We start from the raw sequence: 19,396 nt of genomic DNA, 5'->3' as shown, positions 1-19,396 counted from the left end.
AGCCACCTGGTACCAATACTACGCTATCTACAGCGCCTAAAGATGATCATTGCGCTCTTTTATGGAGGGTGACCAATATTTTATCTGGTGAGCACTGTTGAGAATTGAAATGGAAGACAATGGGTTTTGCTGTCGTCGAAACAATATTTTATGTTTTCTTTTCAGGAATTATAGTGATTTGGAACAGAGCAATAAACAGTGGATTTATCACGAAAGTTTGCATTTATTCACTCATAAAGATATTTTATGATTAAATGATAGGATTCTTGACCAAACAGATCTAGTGGCCGGAGCTGTCGTCGCTGTCAGCAGGATGGGTGCAGACGACGCCCTGGTCACAGTGCTCTAGGCAGCGGTGTGGCCAGTCTGCGATCTCCAGGAGGGCCCAGCGCCCTGGGCTGAGCGTGTTCTTCACCTGGTTGTGTGCCAGCAGGCGGTAGTCGGGCGCCAGCATACCCGTGCTCACACCCTTCTCCAGCAACCAGCGCAGTGCTGACGACATCCCCTTAGTCATGTTGCGCTCGACGTAGTTGCCGATGAGCGCCACATCAACATTGCAGCGCAGAGCAATACCCTTACTGGGGTTCGTGCTGTTCCACCCTCGGCCTTCATAGATATTGCCATCACTGTCGATCAAGAAGTTGTAGGAGATCTCTGGTTGATCATACTTCTGCCAGTGCAGCTCCTGCAAACAGGGCAGACAGTTCTGGAGTCTACCAAATATCAGTTCTAGAGCCACTGTTGTTTTGGATTTATGTAAGTTGCCTTTCATTTAATACACAAAATGCACAATTGTTTCTTTTGGTGTGCACAATGAACATACAAAATAAAAAACGTTTTCACTCTGCAGTGGACTCTGATGTTATGAAACATTACAAGAAATTATAATTAACTCTAATCGTAACAAAACCATTCATAAATCTCTACACTTATTGAAAAAGCGTATGTGACGACAAAATGAACCCAAACAGAAAAACGGAACATATATACACCAGTTAAATAATTAAAAAAAACTCCAACTATGCAAACCAAAAATAAGACTACACCCCACTTTTAAAACTTCAGTGGCAGGGAAATATTGTATCCTTGCTCCCCAACACCAATATTTTAATAAACTAATACCTGAAATGATTAAAATAATACTCACAGCACTATCAAATGTAATATATTTTAAAAATTAGGACATTCTATATCAATAAAAACATATTATTTTACAAATTTGCGTTATTGCTTTAGTAAAATGAATGAAAATATGAAAGTTTGTCCTTCTCATATATTTTATTTTTAACATTTCTAGATGCTGTCTGTGTATTTCTACCACCAGAACTACATCAAACGAAATATTTCACCCAAAGTCAAGTGCTATAATGTTCGCTTCAACAATATACATCATTATTATACTCACATTAATTTTTATAGATAAAGGAACTATTCTATAAACATATGGGAACTATTAATAATTGAATTGACTATCGAGAAATAACAATATGTGTAGATTTCTATATAGTGACTATGCTTTCATTATTACAATACTAATTATAATTAATCTATTTCCAACATTATTAGTGGTAATTAAAACTATTAATGTTAATCACAAACCTATTTGGAAAACATAGAAACTGAAAATATTAATAATGTAATTAATTATGAAGAAATAAATTCTGAAGGAAAGGTACATAATAATCCAACATTTATTATTACAGTAATAATAATGCATCTATTCCTAGCATATTAGCAGTAGTGGAAATTGTTAATATTAATAAAGAACATATTTTTAAACTATGATAATTGTACTAATCCAGAAATTCTCATTAATAACATACCTGTTAATTATAATTCTTAATAACTCTTTGGTTGATTTATAAGTATACTTCACATGTAAACAATGGTTGAATCATCTGAACTTTATATGCTAATTGTGTCTCTACAATTTTTATACTATTTATTTGCACATAAGGTGAGGAGTTTTTATGGCTTACACACACACACAGATATATATATATATATACATCTGTAACTACAGTTCCTTTTTTATTGAAACAGGATCAAGTAACCCTTGGGACTCATGAACACATTGAAAAATGTCCATTTCGCCATCACTTTACTTTTAAATATTCAATTACGATTGTTATAATAAGATATTAATTAAATTATGGTTAATTAATACCTACCATTTTAGGAAATCCGGATAAAGTTGTATCAGCGAATCGTCTTGAACACCAGTATATATTCAACAGATTGATATTTCTTATTTGCCTGTGCACTTCTATGATCAATTACATACAAGTTAGGAGGAGTTGCTGTTTTATTCTTATCTATTAGAAATGTACTAATTTTATCATTTCATAATATATAATAAAAAACATCATTTCTGTGCATTCAATTTTATCATGTTAACCACATTATTTTGAATTACAGTAGTTACTGTACAGTAGTACTAACCCTTAACTCACAAGGTATGGTTTCTTGAACTGCTCAAAAAATTTTTGAACCCAGGCTCAAAAGTCACTTCTGGTATGCTTCTATACTACCTCTAACCTTCTTAAATAGCGATCCCTAGAATGTTTTGCTGCAGTTTGCATTATCACTTTCTTTGTTTGGTATTGACATTTGTTACTGACAGATGTTGGAGTGTTATAGACCCTGCCTCATGAACTACATACCAATCTTTTCCAGCTGAGTACAAAATACGTTCACAGGAATGTGTCAGTTTTAATAATTCCAAATTGGATGAAACTGTTAATCGGTGGATGAAGAAAGATTTTAGTGATATGTATAAAAAAATAAAAGAAAAAGAATATGATATTATTTACACAATAGCCAGTGATCACAGTTCTATCAGTGGAGGATCAGTCAGAGGAAGAATTTCAGGAAATTGTTGTGGTGACCTTTGCCCTTTTCCAATAAAATACTTGAAATGTTAGCTAAAAATAAATGTGGTCCAAGTGGTAATAAAGAGAAATGTAGAACCCACCACTGAATGCCAGTTTTTCAGACTCTTTTTGTAGATATCCATGACGATTTTCATATGCAAATTTAAAGCCTGGAATTCAGTTTTGCGTTAAAATGTGCGATTCTCTATCAGTTCATTTATATGTACTGTTTAACAAACTGACCAAAATTATTTTATTCTATGTGATGAAAAGAAAAATATTGGAGACACTATTACATGCAATGAAATCAAAAGAAGTATTTAAACAACACTTAAATATACATAACAATAAATGCTGTATAATTTAAATTATAAATTTCGAGTGACTGTCATCTTAAATCTTGGTTTAAAGATGGGGGTCCTACAGACCCCAGCTCATAGTGTACATTCCAGAAAAGTCATGTCTTGAGGGAAGGGTTAACCTGAACTAGAAAACAACCATTTCCAGAATGTGACTTTAACAAGACAAATTCTAACAATCACTTATTTTACTAATTTCCTAATTAATGTTCTTGTAGCAAATGCATGAGATAAAATAATTGAGGAAGACATTTTAAGTGTAGTTAATTAGCTTAGGAAAAACATATGTCTTGAAAATATAAAACTAGAATTTATCTTTCCTATTAACCACTTAATTCCCAAAAAATTCCAGTAAATAAATAAAATCAATAACAACTTTAAAACAATAAACAAAATAAAAAATTTAAAGATAGATGAAAAATTCTTGCAAGTGAAGTATATAGACTTATTATAAAGCGAACATGGTAAAGTTCCACTAATCCAAATAAAATCAAAAGATACCACCACAATTTTAACAAAAAAATAGAAAAGAATAAAAATCACCCCTAAAAAATTAAAGCTATAGCTGTATTTATAAAGACAATTCTAGTATAGTCTACCAAAGAAATATAACCACTGTGAACTGCAAGACAGATGATGGTTAGTATTTTATTACATTTTCTTCCTGTTCCAATTGTATACAGAGTGTGTGAAGAATATCTGGCAACTATACCTGCTGTGATTAGTCTTATCTTGGCTTCAGAATCCCTATGAGAACGATATGTAGCGGGCTTGAGAATATATCTAGACTGTTCACTTAAACTGGGTCTTAAAATATTGTAAACACGCTTTCATTGAATAATAAGTGTCTATCTTCAAAACCTGACAATTCTGGGTTTTTTTCAGTATCTCTGTGAAGCTCTTTCATGATTCAAACATGTGGCCATTTGGGCAACCTTTCTTTTCATAAGTTCAATATATCCTATTATTCGTATTTGGTGCAGGTACCACGGACGTTAGCAATATTTTAAGTAATTTTTAAGCAGTCTCCTTTGTACGTTGACAGCATTTTCCCAGTATCCTGCCAATGAACAGAAGTTTGCCTGCTGCTTTACTAACGACTGGGCCTACATTTTGCGAGTAATTTGAGAACACGTTTGGTGAAATAGTATCGACTCTGGCGACGCACCACAGACTGATAAGAAAAACAAAAAAAGACGGTTATTTACTGGGAACAAAATTGAGTAATGGTGACACGAATAGACTACATTTATTGGCGTGTGTTTCGTGCAAAGCTGAATGTTATAATTAGCTGAAAACTATTTTCAGAATAAAACCTCTTGCAAGCGCAGCTCTTTATTATACACTTTCTTTTCTTCAAACACCTTTTCGTTCTCATTCTATCAGATTTTCTGAGATAACAATTTTTCATTTTTTAGTTTTGTAATAAATACACCGACGGAAAACAATCGCCACCCCAAGAAGAAACTGTACGACATAAACAAAAATTGGTAGGCTTTTTTTTGCGCCTGAAAGATTATGTCTATTCATATTTCAAGCCAGTCGCATAAGAGTGGCGGTATTAGCGCCACTATGAGGATCCAAAGCAGGCGTGCTATAAATACACGATGTACTGGTCGTGATCTTTAATTACCAAGGAACATTTTTGGGAGGTGGCTATCTACAGCCGTCAAGTAATGCATAAAATGCATTTTTTAACCATCAGCCGCTTTTATTTTAAGCCCAAAAATCGACCAGCTTCAATCATGATCCATCTTCACAGATAAGGGTTAAAATGGTTTAAGCTACAACATTACATTTGTCATCATTTAAATAATGCCTAGAGCATGTCATGAATATTAATAAGTATACAGAACAGTATTCTGTATACATTTGTTATTAGTATGTTTGCTTCTAAAAGTTCTGTGTCATACACTGATATTCATGAGTCAAATGGCTCTGAGCACTACGGGACAACTGCTGAGGTCATCAGTCCCCTGGAACTTAGAACTCCTTAAACCTAACTAACCTAAGGACATCACACACATCCATGCCCGAGGCAGGATTCGAACTTGCGACTGTAGCGGTCGTGCGGCTCCAGACTGTGGCGTCTAGAACCCCTCGGCCACTCCAGCCGGCCTGATATTCATGAAATGCTCTACACATTATTTAAGTAATGACAAATGTAATGTTGTGGCTTAAACCATTTTAAACCTTATCCATGAAGATGGTTCGTGACTGAAATCAGTCGATATTTGGGTTTGAAATAAAAGCGGCTGAGGGTCAAACATGCGTTTTATACATATAAGTTACCATTGAGTGGACGTGGTGAGTTGATGTTAACCAATAATGCTTTTAAGGCGACAAAAACGCCGTATCAACATCACACTGAGTTTGAACGAGGTCGTGTGACAGGGATACGAGAAGCTGAACGTTCCTTCTGCGATATTGCAGAAAAACTTGGCAGGAATGTAGCCATTGGGCATGACTGCTGGCAGTGGTAGTCACGGGTATGTATGGTCGCAAAAAGACTGAGCTCCAATGCGACTTCAGTGGTGTCAAACGAGAGCTCTTTCGAGGGCTGGGTGGAGATCTATTCTGTTCAAAAATGTGTGTGAAATCTTATGGTACTTAACTGCTAAGGCCATCAGTCCCTAAGCTTACACACAACTTAACCTAAATTATCCTAAAGACAAACACACACAACCATGCCTGAAGGAGGACTCGAACCTCCGACGGGATCAGCCGCACGGTCCATAACTGCAGCGCCCTAGACCGCTCGGGATCGATTCTGCCTCGGCGCCTGTGGTGGTCATGTGTCGGTCAGAAGGAGGCCATTTGAGGGCCTGCATCCAACTTGCCTGTGTGCTAGATACACTGGATGCACACGTGGAGCTATGCTCTAGTGTGCAATATCGTAGACAGCACGAACGCTCTTGTGGTTATCCCACGCACAATGACTGTAGAGTGGTACATATGTTTTTCCTAAGCTAATTAACTACACTTAAAATGTCTTCCTCAATTATTTTATCTCATGCATTTGCTACAAGAACATTAATTAGGAAATTAGTAAAATAAGTGATTGTTAGAATTTGTCTTGTTATAAAGTCACATTCTGGAAATGGTTGTTTTCTAGTTCAGGTTAACCCTTCCCTCAAGACATGACTTTTCTGGAATGTACACTATGAGCTGGGGTCTGTAGGACCCCCATCTTTAAACCAAGATTTAAGATGACAGTCACTTGAAATTTATAATTTAAATTATACAGCATTTATTGTTATGTATATTTAAGTGTTGTTTAAATACTTCTTTTGATTTCATTGCATGTAATAGAGTCTCCAATATTTTTCTTTCCATCACATAGAATAAAATAATTTTGGTCAGATTGTTAAACAGTACATATAAATGAACTGCTACAGAATCGCACATTTTAACGCAAAACTGAATTCCAGGCTTTAAATTTGCATATGAAAATTGTCATGGATATCTACAAAAAGAGTCTGAAAAACTGGCATTCAGTGGTGGGTTCTACATTTCTCTTTATTACCACTTGGACCACATTTATTTTTAGCTAACATTTCAAGTATTTTATTGGAAAAGGGCAAAGGTCACCACGACAATTTCCTGAAATTCTTCCTCTGACTGATCCTCCACTGACAGAACTGAGATCACTGGCTATTGTGTAAATAATATCATATTCTTTTTCTTTTATTTTTTTTTTATACATATCACTAAAATCTTTCTTCATCCACCGATTAACAGTTTCATCCAATTTGGGATTATTAAAACTGTCACTCATGAACCGCCTTCCAGGGGGGGCGTTTTACAACAGGATAACGCTCGCCCACATACCAGCGTTGCAATCCAACATGCTCTAGAGAGAGTCCTCATGTGGCCTTGACCTGTTCGGTCATCAGATCCGTCTCCAATCGAGCTCATATGGGACATCGCCGGACGACAACTCCAGCGTCATCCACAACCAGTATTAACCATCGCTGTATTGACCGTCCAAGTGCAACAGGAATGGAATGGCGCCCGTACGACACAATGCATGGACATTTGCAAGCTTGCATTCAACATCCAGGCTGCTACACTGGTGATTAATGTACCAGTGCTTCACATTTGCAATGGTTTACCTCGCGAATACATTAACCTGTGACTTTGCTATCGTTCAAATGGCTCTGAGCACTATGGGACTTAACATCTGAGGTCATCAGTCCCCTAGAACTTAGAACTCCTTAAACCTAACTAACCTAAGGACATCACACACATCCATGCCCGAGGCAGGATTCGAACCTGCTACCGTAGCGGTCGCGCGGTTCCAAACTGACAAGTTGCGGAGTTTGTGTGTGGAGCAGGTAAAAGTAGCGGTGTTAGTGAGAGCTGGTGTCGAACTGCTGGCCCAGGGAGCTTGAAAACATGCTGAAGTAGAACAGACATACCTGTATGGCTCGCAGTACGGAAGTGCAGTTGTTCAGGCCGAAGCACTCCGGTCCCGCTGTGTGCTTCACCACCACGTACGGCGTCGGATGGCCCAACTGGATAGTGTGGGTTTGTTGCCGCAGGCTCCAAGACGAGTGTGGCACGATGCGCCGCTCTGAGCTGTACACCGGAAGTGACGCTGTGCGGCCGCTCCCGCGAACTGCACGTGGCAACAGTGCGACACTACCTTTCATACACAGCTACTAAACCACAATATAATCTAACCTCGACAGCACCAAAGCATGCGTAATGTACGAGAGGGTATCCAGTAACTTACCTAGAATATGTATCGATAACGACTTATAAAATAAATAAAATAAAATAAAATGAAATATTAATTATTTTTATCTGTATGATTGGCTCTCCTATGGGTCGTCAGGTTTTGATTATTCGGTATCAGACGCTTGACAATGGCTTTTTCGTAAAGGCAATGTTACTCGTAGTTGACCGTGAAATAAAACTGAAATAATCGGACTTCGTAATTAAATCGTTTCCAAAGACTGCTGCGGTAGGTGCGGACTCATAAACTAAATCTCAATATTACAATAATTTGCCAGCCATGCCAAAACGTCGTACAGAGGTGATTGTCTACTAAACAAAAAATTACACAGTTAGTTAAATCAGATATATTCAATGAATAAGCCTACAGTTCATAATCCTACTTACTTTTATAAATATAAATTCTTTACAGAATCGAGTGCCTAGTATGGTTGCAACTCGCAGTAATTTTCTATATCATGAAATATGGCGGGGTGCCAGACAATAAACTAAAATACGTGCTTCTCGCACCACATCAACGAGAGCTCTTCCTTTTTTTTTTTAATCAAACATACGACTAACGAAAATGTACTTTTGTTTTATCAGCGACACAGCGCTGCAGTTGTGTGCCATAGGCTTTATTTATTTGTCACTGATTATTTATTTAATTAATATCTCGCGTTTCCGAGGAAACTCACGCTCGGCATGCAAATGTGCCTTTATATTGCCCCCTGAATTGCGAGGCGAAAGGACACACCTGCAGGCGAGCAATTCACCTAAAGGCACAAGAAAATCTAAGTTATCTACAACTATTTACATGACTTACATTATACTGTATATTATACACAAAATTTGAATGACGCGCGTGCGCCGAAAAAGTTCTTATGTTGGCAAAACAGAGTGCGCGCATGCGCAGAAGCGTCTGTGTAACTACGGCACTGCCGTTATTTCGTAAATTTAGATCACGCGGCACAGTATTGCAGTTCATATTGTTCGTGTGCGCGCGCATTTCTTAGTCGTTGCACAAAGAAAATATTCCACCAAGATTACATATGAAGACTACATTCTATGACAGGTAACTTAGTTTTAAAATTACAATATTTGTTATAATACAATACAACTTTAGATTGTTGAATGTTCTTAGTTACATAGCATTGCAATGAAATGCTTCAAAGAAAAATGTCCGTATTTTTCAGGTGCGTTGACCTATACACATGGTGTCGTTATCACAGTTCATATTCATCTGCTGCACAATAATTTTTTACAGGTTAGTATCGTCGTGGTAAAGTTTTTTTGATCACAGTAACATCGTTGTATAACAACGTGATTGATACATAAGCATGTCCATTTCCTATTTCCATTATAGTCGTTGTGATGCAGTTCGTTGTGACAAAAAGCATTGTTTATTACAGATCAGACGTGACCCGTCGAGTAATTAGTCCATATGCAGTTCGTTTTCGATATTCCGTGGAAGCTTGGTTGCAGAACCTCGGACGGCACATAGCTGGCGTCGATCCTTGGACAGTCCAGGTAAGCGTGTCCGTCACATTTCGAGAACATTTCATTCCCTGAAGTTCCAACCAAAATTCTTCCACCCGTCGTGTTGTTTTCTGGACAGGCACTTTGTGTCCATTTAATCCAGTTAACATCTTGAAGTTGGGTACTGTAGTAATGTCGCTAGACGATGCACGAATTATGCACTTCACATATTCAGTTTTTTTTTTAAATATAGCTCACCTAAATGTTCGTGGTTACTCATCGAAGAAATCGTTCATCGCGTTAACAAAGGTACGATGCATCATGAATGTCATTAACAGTTTCTTTCACATAGGTTTCTGCGTAGTTGCAGACTTAGTAATGTACGTTAATGTCCGTGAATAGTGGTTCACTACGCAATTTTTTTTTTTTTTTTTTTTTTTAAAAAAGTTTTTCACATTTTGGCACTCGTTATCGTTCAAATTTTCACACAGTAACAGTTACATTATACATCAGTTTAAAAAAAAAACATAAGTAATAATACATACACACGTCACATATTTTCTTAGCATAAACATAATACAGTTGCACATAAACATGTTTACATCATCATTACATAGCTATAGGTTATTACATTGTGTCATATTTGATTACATGAATTGCAGATATTTACATCCTCTTTAGCGGTTTTGCTGGGATATTATCGATGTTTTTTGTGATGTCATCTGAAATTAAGATAGGTTAGACACAACATTCATTACATCAGTAGGCAAGACCAGGCGTTTTCACTACTCAATAAATATTCAAAATAGTAAGAGAGAGAAAATGTTCGATTCCTCGCGTTTTGTGCGTGTGTGTAGTGTGTCTGTGTGGCCTTGACTACTGGTAGATGCTTTTCTTGCTGAGAGATGTGCGTCTAATCTATTTCTCGAAGTAAAAGATCGCTTCACAGATGACGTCTGTCGGTTCGTCAGGTGTCATAGCAAGTCAGTGGTACCTACAGTCACAAATATTCCGTGAAAAATTTATATATCATTCACTGCTACGTAATCATAAATTTTACTTTAATATTCAGTCTTCTCGGTGGAACCGCGGCGTTGAAAGAAAAGTTCTTCTGTCTTCAACTGCGACTCTGGAACGCTGAAATGAAAATTTCTATACTACTTATAATCTATGTTGTAATTTGTTTTAGTTCTTGCCACACAGCAGGTCGTTGAGATAACGGTTCGTTATATGTCTTATGGTAGAAGATCTTGTGAGGCTTAACTTCAATCTTGTACACATACGTGTTGATAACACCTAATCGTTTGGTAAAAACTTGTAAATATTTGGATAACACTTCCTGTAGTTTTATACGTTCATGTACACTGAGAGCTGTAGCTTCACTTATCTTATGATCAAGCAATGTTTTCAAGTCCATTAGCTCTGTGTCAGATGAGTGTGTTTGCATGTCTTGAATGTCTTTGTCAAGTACTAACTGAACCTTGTACCCTGTACAGTGTTTGTCATGCTTTAGAGTTCTCCTGTCCAAATCAATAATAATTACACTGCCTTTATCATTTAAAATACATTTACCTTTGGAGAAGTCTATAATGCAGTCCTTCTCGCTCATAATATCTATTCCTAATATGCAATTTGTCACAAGGTTTTGTACAACCAGGAATGGCCATTGTACGGTTCCATTACCTATTTTAACGTTTACAAAAACTTGCTTCGTAACCCTACATGACTTATTACCTAGTGCAGTAGTTATTTTACAGTTTTGGGCAGGAAACTCAGGCACAGGTTCCAATTCACACATCTTTTTATAAAAATTAAAAGATAAAACGCTCACAGCTGCACCTGTATCTAGGATAATAGTAGTTGGAATCCCACCTACTACACCAGTAGTGGATGCTAAAACAATTTCATTTGTGTTTAAACGACATTGTGTACTGTCTTGTAAAAGTTCATCTGATATATTGTTATTGTGGTTGTATCTTATAAATAAAACAGGTAGTTTTTGTTTAGAATTACTCGGCATATCATTATTCTGTTGTTCAAGTGTGGTGTCAAATAACTGATTAACATTGAAGCCGCCCCCCAAGGATTCTTCAGCCACGACCTGGGGCAAAGTAGTGACTGTTTCTAGTTTGTTGGATTAGCATTTGTACTAGGTACTGACACAGATTGAGGTTGTGCATCAGGTGTCATTTCTATTATATTCACATTCGGACATTGCCTATTATGATCTCCAAACTTTTGCGGTTGTTGTTGCTGTTGCGCATTATAACTTACCTGTCGGTCGTAAGGTATGCTCCAATTTTGACCTGGTGGCTGCTGTAGTAAAGCAGAGTTTGAATGAAAGTACTGATCGTTACGAGTCCAACCTTGATGCTGTCTTGGCTCGTAGTTATTATTATTTCTATTTCTGTTTGTGTTTTTGTTATTACCTTTGTATCCGTTGTTACCGTTGTAGTTATTACCGCGGTGCCTTTTGTATGGATTGCCGCATGAAATGTTATTACTGTTGTAACTATTGTTTGTATTGGAATACGCGTGTTGATTTTGATTTCCGTACTGAGACGGCATGTGAGTTTGCTGTTTTTGTCGTACCGCGTATCCAACTGTGGGCGCGCCAGAATTGTGTTGGCAAGCCTGCATGTTTTGCATACCACTAGTGTAAACATTGTGGCTGCTGTTTTGCCGCGCAAAGCGCTGATCTTCAAGTAACATGTCAACCGAATCTAAAGCTGTTAAAAAATAATCTGAATCGTCATCCGGGATATGTAGGAGTTTTTCTTTAATGTTGAAAGGCAATTTGGCCTTCAACGCACGGAGTATATCTCGCGTTGCGACTGGTTCGTCTAAAAAGTGTCCCATGTTCAAGTATTTTTCAAAATATCTGCGTAAGTTACCATTCTTACTGTTAAAAGTTTCAGGTTCTAAAATTTGTCTTCTGAGTCGCTCCTGGACGGATTGCGACCAGAATTTGTTCAGAAAGGCACGCTCAAACTCACTGTACGTGGTACATACGTCAGCTTGACTGTATGCCCAGACAGCTGCATCGCCTTGGATGTAACCGACAATATATGAAATCTTTTTCCGGTCACTCCAAGTGCGTGGAAATGCGTTACTAAAAGATTTAAGAAAAATCACCGGATGAATGGTTCGTTTCTCTGGGATAAAAGCCTGAAATTGCCTGTGTTTTATTAAGCTTTCGTCTTCCTTTGCATTATGATATGGATTTGTTCCACTGTAATTACTGCAATGCTCAGCTGGCGAGTAATTACGATAATGTTGCTGTGGTTTACCATGATAATAGCTTGTGTTTGTGGTTGCACGTCGTGGTATGTGTTGTAGTCGTGGTGTGTTTTGTTCTTGTGTGTTTGTGGTGTGCGGTATGTGTGCGTCATACTCGAATGTATATTGGTTTCTGAACTGTACATTTTGACTGATATTTTCGTTACATTCAGACTGTGGTTGATCGGTGAATTGTCTCATGGGTGCAGTGACGGATTGTACTGCGTCACTAATCAGCTGTTTGTTATTAGTGATGTATTCCGCTACGGAGTCGTGCACAATTGTTGGTAAATTTTCGCGTATGCATCTATCAAAATGTTTGTCTTTGTTCTCTACCCAATCATGAAATTCTTTATTAATATTTTGAAAATGAGCTGTGGCATCAGATTGTAAGATGTCAGTCAGGTGTTGTTCAACATCGTCAAATTTATTCTGCACGTCAGTAATTCGTTTTTCAAGGTTGTCGTGTACTGAAGGATATGTTTGAATTTGTTCAGTAAGAGCTTCACACGTGACATTAAGGTTTTTTAATTGTTTCTGTAAAAGTGCTACGTCATTTGTAGTCTTTTCTTGTCTCGTATTAAGCTTGGAAAATTTCGTACTGAGTTCAGTCATCTGTTCGGTCAGTGTGGCGTCTATAAGTTCCACACGTTTACACAAAGTGTCATTACATGCCTTGATTGCTATGAGATCAGATTTAATTTCGTCATTTTGTGTCTTTAACTGTTCATTTTGTGTCTTTAAGGTTGCCATGTTTTCCGCGTTCTGCATCCTTAAGGTTGCCATATTTTCTGCGTTTTGTTTCATTAGCATTTGTAACATGTTGGCAATGTTTACTGTTTGCAAGGTCTCTGCCCCCGCCGCGTCATTAGACGTGACGTCATGTATTAACATGGGCTCTGACTGAGACTTTGAAATTTTTGTGGTGGACGGCCTATTGTCAAAATTTCCGTTGACACTTGCGTCAATATTTGATGTATCGTCACTACCGGTTGCTGTCGTAAAGTCATTTTCTAACATTTGTCTCTCGTCCGAGTCGGATTGCGTCTGAATAGTACGTCTTTGCTGTTCCATTTTTGCGTATTGTTTTCTAGTTATTACCATGCCACACGTGCTATATATTTCAAGAAATTAATGTTTGACACTGGTTTTAAAATAAAATGCAGTTGAGCATGAATCGGTCGTAGCAACAATGGCTGTCTGTTAATTTAAAAATATAAACTGAATTTGAGATTATTGGTAATGGCTGCTGGCCATGTTACATGATATCGTACAGAAGTCGGCCATATTGTACACTCGTGTATTGGTATTGTTGCATACGTTATTGTTTAAGGAAAAATACTGAGAATGGAATTTATCACTGAAACTGTTATGCGGAAAAGAAACACTACAGAATTTTACTGAAAAGCTAATACACTGAATTATACGTCTGGTCAAGCCTGCTAATGCAAAGATGCTGCGTCTTACCTTATTTTGCTGGAAGCTTCTTTGCGTCTTCCCGCAAAATTTTATAATTGGCAAATATCTTCTGATTTTTTTTTTATTTCTCATATAGTCAAGTCCAGGACCAGAAGGTTGATTTTTCACATGAAACAAAGAGAACAATGTAACAAATGACAAACTGAACAACGTCCTGTCACGGTCGCCAATATAAAATAAATAAAATAAAATAAAATGAAATATTAATTATTTTTATCTGTATGATTGGCTCTCCTATGGGTCGTCAGGTTTTGATTATTCGGTATCAGACGCTTGACAATGGCTTTTTCGTAAAGGCAATGTTACTCGTAGTTGACCGTGAAATAAAACTGAAATAATCGGACTTCGTAATTAAATCGTTTCCAAAGACTGCTGCGGTAGGTGCGGACTCATAAACTAAATCTCAATATTACAATAATTTGCCAGCCATGCCAAAACGTCGTACAGAGGTGATTGTCTACTAAACAAAAAATTACACAGTTAGTTAAATCAGATATATTCAATGAATAAGCCTACAGTTCATAATCCTACTTACTTTTATAAATATAAATTCTTTACAGAATCGAGTGCCTAGTATGGTTGCAACTCGCAGTAATTTTCTATATCATGAAATATGGCGGTGTGCCAGACAATAAACTAAAATACGTGCTTCTCGCACCACATCAACGAGAGCTCTTCCTTTTTTTTTTTAATCAAACATACGACTAACGAAAATGTACTTTTGTTTTATCAGCGACACAGCGCTGCAGTTGTGTGCCATAGGCTTTATTTATTTGTCACTGATTATTTATTTAATTAATATCTCGCGTTTCCGAGGAAACTCACGCTCGGCATGCAAATGTGCCTTTATAGACTTCTGCGAGCGATGACGCGAATTGGCGGAGTGGCGTCTGCTTTTCGGTACCCAATGGTGTTTCGAAGGGTTCATTTCCTATCGAACGCTTGCCTTCACATGGTTACAGTAGTCGTTTCCTTTGTAGCAAACAGAACTATCACCTTTCGACCTAACTTGAAATCAAACCGCACCACAAATCGTTCTCTCACCACAAACTGATTTCGAGATTCAAATTCTTTGGCCTCACAAACTAAAAATCGATCTGTTACCTTCCAAACTAACCACCTGCTTTAAAGATCCTTCCGTCAGCACAACCACGAATTAATTATCATCCACATCACCATAAGAAGCATATACATTGTCCAGTCACATTACTGTCACCATCTCTCAAAAGCCAGAATAACCGCCTCTTGCAGTGCAGACCTGCAATGGTCTGCGGCACTATAAAGGCCCAGATCGGGTTTGCTATAAATATACGCTGTAACGGTCGTGAGCTTTAGTTATCATTGAGACTGGACGTGGTGAGTTTATGCTAGCCAGGAATGCGCTTAAGGCAACAAAGATCCATATCACTATCTTACTGAGGTTGAACGAGGTCGTGTGATAGGGCTACGAAGCTGAACGATCCTTCTTCGATACTGTAAAAAGACTTAGCAAGAATGTAGCCACTGCACATGACTGCTGGCAGTGGTGGTCACGGGTATGCATGGTCGCAGAATGACTGGGCGCCATTGCGACTTCAGTAGTGTCAAACGAGAGCTTATTGGAGAACTGGGTGAAGGCTCTTCTGTGTCGGAGCCAGTGATGGTGTCGTGTGTTGGTTAGAAGGACGCCAGCTGAGGGCTGCAACCACCCTGTCTGTTTGCTCTACACACTGGATCTACACTTGGAGCTATCTTCTGGAGTGCGATATCGTTTGGCAGCAGAAGCACATGTTCCACATCCACGAGGATCTCCTCAGCACGGATCTATGGAACGAAAAACTAACCTAATCTAATCTCTAATCTCGTGGTTAATCTATGCATAATGACTGCAGACGGATACATCAATCTGGTGATTCGAGCTGTTGTGCTCCTATTCATCAACAGCGTGTAATCTCCCCACGGAAAATTACCCTCTACCACGCAATAATTAATAATGGTCAACCAAATCATCCACATGTATTTACGTTTGAAAAGTATCTGATCAGATTTTCTAGTAATATATGCGCCGACAGCTCGTCGACGCCAAGGTATTTTTCTAGTACGTTTATTCTTTGGAACAACAGAGGTACAGAAATGTATGCTCCATGGTTATTATAGAGAGAGAGAGGAACAGCTTCGGAAGTATCGGTTGGAAGATTGTCGGATTGCTAAAGGAGATTTATTTACTCTTCTTCGCGCTAAAGCGAGCTAGGAAAGTTTGTGCCGCTAGCGTGATAGATAAAGAGAAAGAAAAACCTGTAAAAGAAAATTACATGAGACTTGGAACCAACAGAAAACGGAACATGTACGGAAATGGATTCAATATACAATTTTCCTCAGAAATAAGGTTTGTGACCATTTTATTCTAGAGTGAATGACGAATGAGTTCTCTGTCTGAACCATTGATGATTGTCTGGGCCCTGTAATTAATTGGGAAGTTTCAGCTGTGACGAAGAGAGCCTGCAATCTCTGAGTTTTTTGAAATCGTCCAAAAAGGCTTCGTCCACATCTGAAATTTTAGATCTGTCGTAAACTGAACGAATTGCTCAAACGATCGATTTTCCCAACTGAATGCAGCGCTTAATAATAATAACAAATGTAAAGATCTTTTCTAGCAAGCCAGCCGCTGAATATTAAGACGAAGGGCTCCACCAGAGATTCTACTAGGCTGATTTCACGTAAATAATATATTTAAACTGTACACAGATAAAGGACAGAGAGAGAGAGAGTGAGAGAATCCTCCATTAGCATAATTGTTTCTCTGTCTTTTCACGGATCAGCCTAACTAGAAAACACGAAGCCCTGACTTTATTGTACCGATTTATGTGTGAGAGGGAAAGAGCGATAAAGGCGACAGATACACTTCTGTGCAGACAAAACATTACACCAAGTTAGCGGCAAGCTGCATTCACATAGACTTTCATCATTTACAAAAGCAGGGTAGAATTCATTATAAGCGTTCCAGTGTGTGTTTTCCAGCAGGATAACGCTCGCCCACATACCGCTGTCGTAATCCAACATGCTCGAGAGAGCGTCCCCTCATGTTGTCTTCGCCTGCTCGGCCACAGCATACGTCTCCAATCAAGCTTATATGGGACATCATCGGAAGGAAATTCCAGTGTCACCCACAACCAGCATTAGTCATCGCTGTATTGACCGACCAAGTGCAACAAGCGTGGAAAGGCGCTACTAAACCACAATATAACCAAACCAGCCGTAATGTACGAGGGGGTATCCACTAACTTACCTAGATTGTGTATCGATAACGACTGCTGCGAACGATGACGCGAACTAGCGGAGTGGCGCCTGCTTTTCGGTATCCAACGATGTCGCGACGGGTTCATTTCCTATCGACCACGCGACGAACTCTTACACTCACGTGGTCACAGGAGTCGTTTCCCTTTGCAGCAAAAAAAACTATCAGCTTTCGACCTAAACTTGACATCAAACCGCACCAAAAATCGGTCTCTCACGGCAATCTGATATTGAAATTGAAATTCTTTGCCCTGACCAACTAATAACCAATCTGTTACCTTCCAACTAACCAGCTGCATTAAATATTCGTCAGTCAGCACTTCACCATAAAAAGCATACACACTGTCCAGTCACATTAGTGTTCCACCTGTCAAAAGCCAGAATAACCACCTTTAGCAGCGCAGACCACTGACAAAGACGAGCCGGAAGAGAGTCAGTGAGGTTCTGGAAAGAACCTTCAGGGGTGTGGAGCCTTGCTAACTCCAGTGTCATGGACAGCTACGCTAGATTTCTCTGTTGAGTATGCATCGTGCTTACAGCCCAATCGAGGTGGTCGCACTGTGGACTAGGATCAAACCCCGAGAGTTTGGTGGCCAGGGGAGAACAGTAAACTCACCCCGCCGCGACGAGAAGTTTCACGTTTCTTGTTCTGTGTCTCACTTGATCACCGATGACAATCCCCTCATTTCACCATACTTAACAATAATATAGAACCGTTCTCTCGACGAAAGATCCGTACCCAAAGACTCGAAAGTTGCACAGGTCACACCAATATTCAAGAAAGTTTGTAGGAGTAATCCACTAAATTACAGGCCCCACATGTTATGGTCGATATGCAGCAGGATTTTAGAACATATATTGTGTTCGAACATTATGAATTACCTCGAAGAAAACGGTCTATTGACACACAGTCAACATGAGTTTAGAAAACATCGTTCCTGTGAAACACAACTAGCTCTTTATTCACATTAAGTGTTGAGTGCTATTGACGAGGGATTTCAGATCGATTCCGTATTTCTGGATTTCCGAAAGGCCTTTCACACTGTACCACACAAGCGGCTCGTAGTGAAATGGCGTGCTTATGGGATATCGTCTCAGTCATGTGACTGGATATGTGATTTCCTGTCAGAGAGGTCACACTTCGTAGTAATTGACGGAAAGTCATCGAGTAAACCAGAAGTGATTTCTGTCGTTCCCCAAGGTAGTGTTATAGGCTCTTTGCTGTTCTTTATCTATATAAACGATTTGGGAGACAATCTGAGCAGCCGTCTTCGGTTGTTTGCAGATGACACTGTTGTTTATCGCCCAATAAAAGTCACCAGAAGATCAAAACAAACTGAAAAACAATTTAGAAAAGATATCTGAATGCTGCGAAAAGTGGCAGTTGACCCTAAATAACGAAAAGTGTGAGGTCATCCACATGAGTGCTAAAAGGAACTCGTTAAACTTCGGTTACACGATAAATCAGTCTAATCTAAAAGCCGTAAATTCAACCAAATACCTAGGAATTACAATTACGAACAACTTAAATTGGAAGGAACACATAGAAAATGTTGTGGGGAAGGCTAACCAAAGACTGCATTTTATTGGAAGGACACTTAGAAAATGTAACAGACCTACTAAGGAGACTGTCTACACTACGCTTGTCCGTCCTCCTTAAGAATACTGCTGCGCGGTGTGAGATCCTTACCTGATAGGACTGACGGAGTACATTGAAAAAGTTCAAAGAAAAGCAGCTTGTTTTGTATTATCGCGAAATATGAGAGAGAGTATCACAGAAATGATACAGGATTTGGGCTGGAAATCATTTTAAAAAAGGCGTTTTTCGTTGCGACGGAATCTTCTCACGAAATTCCAATTACCAACTTTCTCCTCCGAATGCGAAAATATTTTGTTGACACCGACCTACATAGGAAGGAACGATCACCACGATAA

The 19,396-nt window shown here is 38.5% G+C and overlaps 1 protein-coding gene across 1 annotated transcript in view; it reads right to left on the bottom strand.

The window, feature by feature from the left end:
• Positions 1 to 203: 203 nt before the first annotated feature.
• Positions 204 to 19,396, bottom strand: part of LOC124795052 (peptidoglycan recognition protein 1-like) — a 57,499-nt gene continuing 38,306 nt past the window's right edge. The window contains exons 3-4 of the mRNA XM_047258843.1: positions 7,654 to 7,853; positions 204 to 685 (exon numbers count right to left, since the gene is read on the bottom strand). Of these exons, the coding sequence (XP_047114799.1) occupies positions 281 to 685; positions 7,654 to 7,853 (605 nt within the window). The 3' untranslated portion in view covers positions 204 to 280. The remainder of the gene's footprint in view (positions 686 to 7,653; positions 7,854 to 19,396) is intronic.

Source organism: Schistocerca piceifrons, chromosome 4 (assembly GCF_021461385.2).
Source record: "Schistocerca piceifrons isolate TAMUIC-IGC-003096 chromosome 4, iqSchPice1.1, whole genome shotgun sequence".
Taxonomy (NCBI): Eukaryota; Metazoa; Arthropoda; class Insecta; order Orthoptera; family Acrididae; genus Schistocerca; species Schistocerca piceifrons.
The sequence above is the reverse complement of the archived record's forward strand: the minus strand, read 5'-3'. Positions and strand labels throughout refer to the sequence as shown.